The 7601-nt window shown below is 42.2% G+C and overlaps 2 protein-coding genes across 2 annotated transcripts in view; both read right to left on the reverse strand.

Annotated features, from left to right (window-relative positions):
• The window catches only part of LOC131882146 (probable C-mannosyltransferase DPY19L1), a 14405-nt gene extending 12638 nt beyond the window's left edge, over positions 1-1767 (reverse strand). The window contains exon 1 of the mRNA XM_059229206.1: positions 994-1767. Within this exon, the coding sequence (XP_059085189.1) occupies positions 994-1153 (160 nt within the window). The 5' untranslated portion in view covers positions 1154-1767. The remainder of the gene's footprint in view (positions 1-993) is intronic.
• Positions 1768-3118: 1351 nt separating this feature from the next.
• LOC131882143 (E3 ubiquitin-protein ligase RNF14-like) lies at positions 3119-6850 on the reverse strand. The gene is made up of 9 exons (XM_059229204.1): positions 6466-6850; positions 6057-6204; positions 5798-5994; positions 5608-5717; positions 5375-5524; positions 4935-5297; positions 4513-4855; positions 4220-4438; positions 3119-3454 (listed from the first exon to the last, which is right to left on the reverse strand). The coding sequence occupies exons 1-9, from the start codon at positions 6783-6785 to the stop codon at positions 3232-3234; spliced, it is 2073 nt and encodes a 690-aa protein (XP_059085187.1). The 5' UTR covers positions 6786-6850; the 3' UTR covers positions 3119-3231.
• Between the last annotated feature and the right edge of the window lie 751 nt (positions 6851-7601).

The following is a 7601-nucleotide window of genomic DNA, read 5'->3' on the forward strand; positions in this document are numbered from 1 at the left end:
ATGGGTTTGGGCAACTTAATCTTTGGGACTTGGTAACGGCTACTTTAAATGTAATTTCCAGCGGTAGCAAACTTAAATATAAAATGATATATTTACAATTGCTACTTAGTTTTATAGACGCATGTTTGATTCATCAACAAACAGAATGATCTATTTTATACGTTTTCAAAAGAATCCATGAGCTTTGTGCCACCTGGGTTTTAGGGTCGATTGCAGTGACCTTAGAAGCTTAATGTGCGTTTTGAGAGCACCTTAGAGCCCTTGAGAATCCAGGCCAGCTCAAACAATGAAGTCCACCTCTTTTTTTTTCTCGGGCTCCTTCGTTTTTAACTTGTTCCCCTCTAATGTTCATAAGGAGTTTGTTTGTAGGTGTTGATCCAGCAACATCTTTGAAGTCAGATTTGGACAAGTTTTTGACTAAAATACCTGATCAAGCCTACATACAAGGGCGGCAGGTCTGCCAACTCAGACCAGATACCATATAAAGTTGAACTATTGACAAATAGACGAATTGTAATCTTTATTTAGACGGGGGCTGACAAAGGATCTGTTCAATCTGGCCCACCCAATCTACTGCAACCATCCCAGACTTTCCTCATTTACCTTGACCCACCTGTTTCAAGTTGGACTGAACCAATTCCAGCCCGCTATGTTGTGACATTACATTCTAATTTACTATCAAGTCACTTTGATTCAACCGATCTTAAATTTAATCAGAACTAATAGTTTACCAATGAAACTTATCATCAAGCCTCATTTCTAAGTATTTCGAAAAATTGGTGGAAATTTATATCGCACATCTTCTTGAATTATGCGAGGACTAGCTTTACTGGAAATCCGACACCCGTGATCACGATGTATCCACCTTCTTTACAGGTTAGTTGGTGAAGGCTGAATTTTACTACTTCGAGCAAGATTTCAGTGGGCGGGTCTAAATCAGTGTGTCCGTGGTAGAACTCGTTGCAACCAACAGGCCTTGATAATGGTACGCACCTAATGCCAGGATCCCGATTTTGTGTGGGCCTGATCGGGTGGACCAATGGGAGCCGCCTCCGCCTCCGCCCCCGCATCCAGCAGCGGATTGCTTTGGGCGGTCAGCTTGCTTCTTGGTCATGGCCGTGGTGCTGCTGGGCTTGCCGGACTTTTTACCCATAGTCTCGTCCCGCACCTGAGCTCACCTTTGCTCACCTCAGAAGCGAGAGAAATGGTCACAAATTCCTTCAATTTGGTCTTGATATCACGTCAACGTATTTTCAGAGAGATTTCAGATGTACCATATGAATACGGGCAATCACGGCGGGGGATACACATTGATCGATGATTCATGGCAATGATAACCAACCAACAATTACTGTATTCTAACTCAATGTGAATTGCATTGTTGACGTTTGGCTCCTTTCCCTCTCTCTCTCTTTTTCTTTCTTTCTCGTCTCTCTGCTAGTTACCGGACTGACAGAGGCCATGGGAACATAGGAGGCATAGGCATGAACAGCGGACAAGTTCGTTGTCAAGTACACATCATCACATATGTCTGCGAGGTAGTTATGTATTACTTATGCCGGCACGAGAACGGGTTCGAGTCTTTTACTCCAAATGAAAAACATTGGTCGCACTCGAGTCTTGCTGAAACCAATGAACTCTCCAAGATTCTTTCTTAATCCATATGAGTTTACTATCCTCATCAAAAATGACATGAGGTTTTAGCGGAACTCGAGTCCGCATTCGTTGAGATGGCAAATTAAAGGACTTCTTGCCCCACTCGCCCCAGCACTACTTCTATTCTTGATGGGGGATGAGCTTGTTTACCTGTACAATTTGTAAGAGGTTGGGTGATATCCTGAGCGAATGCGGTCCACTCATAGTTGAGCCAGATGCGGCGGTCTTCCGCCAAATTGGCAATTTTTCAAAGGCCATCATGGCGAGAGGAAATCTAGATGACGGGTTGGCGGATTTTGGGTCATGAATATTTTAGGCTATCAAGGAATGTCTTTAAAAACCAAAATGAGCTTGATGCAGTTGGCAGCACGCAATTCAAACCATGTTTTCTAGAGATTGTTCCCAAAATATGTTTTTCAAAATTATAACGTGTGAATAAAATGTAACGGATTGGTCGTGATTTTGGCGGAATTGGGTGAAACGTGTCAGAAAATTGGACTGATGTTTTCTCCGGCAATCTTTAAACCAAACCATTTGGCACCACAGTCTACTATTGTTATAACAAATTTGAAGACATTTTCCCCTATCTAAGTTCACAATTAAAGTAGTAACATTAAATTTGTCCCACTTAGATAAACGGCAAACGTGAAAGGAGGTGACAAAGTGGAAAGCCAATAATTTCTCTATCCCATCTCAATCCAGAATGCAGCCTGTAATTCCAGCTGATCAAGTTTAGGTTGCCTGAATTGCATCCTCTGTCTGGTCTTGATTCGTATATACTCTTAGAAGGTACTGTCCCAAGAGGGCTAACTGTACCTAACGTCCATACATGTAGTGAACTTAAAAATATGCTGTTTCAACTTCAGGTACGTAGACTCAACATTTTTTTTCTATTGGATAACTAACCTCCTTGACATTCTGATTGAAATAACAATGACTGCAAGTGGTGTAACAAAAAAATGTTTTTCATAAGTCGACAATTTTGGGCATCTGATGCAAAATACCTTGAAGACTTTGACTTTGTAATACAATATTGACATCAGTGATTTCTTTACAATCGGATAGCACAGTCTGACCGAGTTCAGCGGTTCCATAGCGCCTATACGGAATATTGGACCAACGAGGATTTGTGTCGAGGCGAGCCCCACGTCCACGTGAAATGAATCGACAACATCTCAACACGCACTTTCAAGAGGAGTGTGCCAAAATCAGTTCACAAAGAAAATATTTGAACTACCTCTTGAGATGTGATGGATGCTCAAGGGTTCTTGAATGCTAAATCCATTCAAAGTTATCTGTAAGGATTGCTTAAGACAGAAAGAGGAAATAAACCGAAGAACTTGTCTCAATTCGTCGGCACATGAGAATTACGGACCGAGTTCATAATAACGATATAATAAACTTATTAATTTGCTGATGATTCTGAATGAATTTAAGTATCCAAAAATATTTGGTCTGCATATTTCATAACACTTATTTTTATTTCGAACATATGATAGCTTGAGCTTTGCACTTTACAGAAATTTGTCATCTTTTACGATTTCGCACATCAGACTCCAAACACAATTGCTCGAGTCAAAGTGCGAACAAGATGTAGTCGTTGAATTCATCCTCACTATCACCTTCGTCTTCTTCAATATCATCGTCAAACTGCAAATCTTCGAAGCGAACCATCTCCTCCTCTGTGATCCCTTCGAAAAGTCGGCCAGCACAATCAGACCCAGCAACATTGAAGTGAGTGTACGGATTGATGTGGCTAATTTTGTCTCCACAGATATAACAGAAGTGAGTGTTGCACCTGAAATGGTGATAGGAATGAGATACCATTATACTCTCCCCCATCAGCCAAATCGACGCGAAACATTGGTTATTGACCAATCAGTACTAGACCTCGGAAAAAAAAAAGAGTTAAAGACCTGACAAAGCTATTTGGCCCATCCATTTCAGCCATTTTCCGCCATTTTCCCCACTTTTTCATTTCTCAGACTATTTTTAATTTTTTCCCTGTTTCCCATCTCAAAAAAAAAATTATCTGTTTGGTCATTTGCTTCCTTATCTGTTTCCTTTTTAACTTGGTGTTCATTGGGGGGACTTTTTTTATTTACTTCCGTGGAGAGTGTTCAGACGAAGCAAAAGCCCCCGAAGGAGTAGCACTAAGCTCCAAAAGAGAATTAATCGTATACCAGTTATGGCATCAATCCGTAACAAATGGCCTAATGTCAAACATTGTAAGAGAGAAATCTTAATTTCTTGTGAATAAAATGCAGAAACTCAATGAATAACATGATAAATGCTTTTGTGCGCCTAGCATTTTGCAACAGAAAAAACGCAAGAAAGGGGCTAAAAATGACCATTTTACCATTGTAGCAACTGCTTTACACTTTTACATTGTTTTGCATCTTCGCACCATTCTCGTATTTTCAATTCGAGGTCTACTAATCACATAAAATTGCAGAAAACCAGGTACAAGCGGACGCTTAACCCATTGATAAAGTGTTGTTCAAAGCGACCAAAACCATCAAGGCTCCAAAACGAATAAAAGAATAATGTGCTAAAATCTTACTTGTTACAAGTCATCTTGTTACATCCTTCACTCTTCTGAATGGGGGTTCCACATTTAGGGCAACGCTTTGTGTTATCCTCCAAATAGGTTAGGGATTGAAATTCATCTACCATCACCGTTAGTTGTCGCTTTCCATAGCGTTTCTCCAGGATGACTTTGCCTGCCGGATTGGCTTCCCGGTACATTTTGATGATCTTCATATTTTCTTGGGACTTCATCCTACCAACAAGAAATCATTGCTTGGAGGCCAGTACCAACAACACAGAGATACATCTTCAATTTTCAATTCATACTTGCACGGTTCCACACCGTGGAAGGCAGCCTTGCAATAGATGCAGAAGGTATGGCTACAACGTGGACATCGACCCATGTTATTCTCGCGATCAATTAAGGTTGGACATTGACAATGAAGCAAGGGACAGGGCAGTATGTCGCTCATGGTTTCCAGCGTGGTTTCTAAAAGCTTGGACTCGTAGCGCTCGAAGACATCCTCGGGTAGAAGCTCCTTGATCTGATTGGGCAAGGCCGTGGATTCACAGCCTTCAGTGGGGCATGATATACTCGAATAGCATCCTTCTTGAATCCTCACCGTAAAATGTTGGGCCATACACGCCTTACAATACACATGCTTACACTCTAGAAGATAAGGCCAGGGAATGAAAACCAAGGATTAACCACCAATGACATTTTTGACGAAATCAATGAACTAACTCACGAACGAATTGAAGGCACTGAGTGCCGAACTTTTCGGAGAAGCAAACCAAGCACTCGAACGTGGTCTTGGAAAATTGCCGGTCCTTTTCAGCTTCATTAAAGGACTTCAACAAGGATACGATGCTCGAGTCAAAAGTCAGCATGATGTTGGGTTTGTGAACGGTATTGCAACCAATCACAACGGGGGGTTTGCTTGCATCCTCCGGTTGAGATGTTACATCTTTAGTGGAAGGATTTATCACAGGATCTCGGGTTATGGTAATGGGCGGATTGTGGGGAACAAGGATTCTAATGTCAGTAGCTTCCGGTTTGCTTTTGAGGCCCTTGTGTGCTGTTACCCGGACGCGGAATTCGAAATCATCTCCTGAATTGTGCGAGAGAAGGACAATCATCTTTCTGCCCTAAACGTAAAGTTATCCGTTATGTTACTTTTTTACGAACCTTTTTGAGGAACATGGTGGCCCACAAATTCATTGAGATGGGCAAAATATTCTTTCTTGGATCGATCTTCCTGGATAAAACCAAATCTTTTCTTCCCATTCCACGTGGTAAGCTTACCGCGCAAAGTGTCAACTTGGTTGTCAGGGACTCCTTTCGATAAGCAAGAATAACGTGATCTCTTCGATGTTTTTTTATAAATATACCTATCCTTAAAAAAAAGAAATTGAACTAACCTATCGATAAGCTCAAACCAGTGACAAATGGAGTGGCATCAGCGGATAGATTCGTGCCAGAAGGTCCAGCTAAATGGTTGGGCTGAGCATTGCCTACATGGATTTGGGCTCTAGAACAATTCAAACATAGTTGGCTTCTTTAGGATTACCTCATCACAACCCACTGAATCCAAATTACCGGCTCACTTACAACGATTGGGCTATGATCATATCACGCCGCTGGTTCTCACAGTCCTCTGCCAATTTGGTCGTTATATCGAGGATATTGTTGTGGATCTTGAGAATATTGAAGGTTTCGAGCTTTAAGGTGCTGTACCAGATATACAGAATCACACAATGCTCGTTCTCAGTCCATATTTCGTTCAATCTCTCCCGTAGAGCATTGATCTGTGATCAAAAGATGATGATCGCTCTCTGGATGGACCAATAGTCAGTTGCGCCAAACTTACCTGCGATGTCGAAAGCCATGGAGCCACCAAATCAAACTCCGGCGAGGCTTGAGATGGATACGTGGGGGGCAAACGAAACTTCAACTCAAGGGGGGGCAAATAGTCGACCTGAAAGTCGACGTTCCACTCCTGATCGCTGACCTCGTACCTAAAAAACGCCATATTGGAAAATGAGTAGCCATGAATAGCCATGACCTTGGGAAACGTGGCTTAAGCTGAGTTTTGATTGACCTATTAGAATGGACTAAATATCGCTGCCTTCTTTTCCTTATTTTTTTTTTCTATCTCGGCCTCCTCAGTTTGTTCGTTTGAATGACTTCGGTATGCCCGGAATGAATTGGAGTTATTACAAGTCCATTGAATGAGTTCATTCATTCAGGGCAGTTAGTGTGATAATAAATAGGCTTACTCAAATTCGGTGTTGACAGTGATTTTCTTGGCTTTGACGTTGAGTCCATTTGGGCTGGTGTCCGGCAGATCCACGGGGATTTTCAGACATCCTGATCGGCCTTTGGGCCTAGCTTGCCCGGCCCGTGTCACAGCCTTGTCTATAGGCTCGTCCGTAGCTCGGGTATGGCCTGATCCTGCACTTCCCGGCTTGGTTGGAGGGTCCAGCACCAATGGATGCTCATCGTCCAAGTTGAGAATGCTTTCCAAGACTTGGATCTCGTCGTGCTGTTCATCCAAGTCATTGGCCGCCATCATCATCATCATCATCATCATCATCATCCAGCTTTCAATCAGTGATACTCATAGACTCGTGTGACTGTTGGTTTTGTTGGTATTGTGTGTGTGTGTGTTCCCTTCGTGATCCCTGGGATGATCCCTGGGATGGGTCAACTCATGGCGTGTATGTACTAGTGGGTACCGCTGGATTGGGACATACTACGCCCAGTTACCAACCCACCCATCCACCCATCCACCCACCCACTCTCTCACGCTCGCATAGATTGAATGAATGCCAGAAACGGATCAAGAAAAGGATCGTTCTCTCTTTCCATCCATGTAGAATCCATCCATGTAGCTAGCCTCGCTGACTTCGATGACTTCGCTGACTCACTCACTTGGTGTTGTGGTTGTTGATGCAATCAAATGGGGAACAGGGCAGATGATGTCATTGGGGCGGCTGGCTGGGCCTCATGCCTGAGCCATCCTCGGGCCTATTTTCAACGAGGTGTTACACTTACATCATCACGAAACCTATATTTTGAACTTTTATAAGCAATTTCACTTACGAAGCGGGTAGTCAAGCCTTAAAACAACCTTATTTTTAGAAACCAATGAATCTAAATTTAGTTATTGAATTGTAAAACTCTGACTTGCTGAAGAATTTCGTAATAGTTTGTTTAATGTACTCCTGACGGAATCTCCATTTTTTTCTTCTTAGATTCAACTGCAAAACTTGAGGTAAAATTGCCCAAAAAAAAAACCGATATAGAATCATGACCAACATTGATAATAAGATCCCTGTAATACGTAGATATGACAACTGTAGCCGTACTAGAATGTTATTTCCTCCACTTTGAGCAAAAGAGGGGGCTGTTT

Source organism: Tigriopus californicus, chromosome 6, assembly GCF_007210705.1.
Source record: "Tigriopus californicus strain San Diego chromosome 6, Tcal_SD_v2.1, whole genome shotgun sequence".
NCBI classification, from domain to species: domain Eukaryota; kingdom Metazoa; phylum Arthropoda; class Copepoda; order Harpacticoida; family Harpacticidae; genus Tigriopus; species Tigriopus californicus.

Bases quoted from the DNA above. Each gene is read 5' to 3' on its own strand.
- LOC131882143 (XM_059229204.1), bottom strand. From the start codon at position 6,785: ATGATGATGATGATGATGATGATGATGATGGCGGCCAATGACTTGGAT. The intron at 4,856-4,934 runs GTGAGTTAGTTC...CTTATCTTCTAG, and splicing joins TCAGTGCCTTCAATTCGTTC to AGTGTAAGCATGTGTATTGT. The intron at 4,439-4,512 runs GTATGAATTGAA...TCTTGTTGGTAG, and splicing joins CACGGTGTGGAACCGTGCAA to GATGAAGTCCCAAGAAAATA.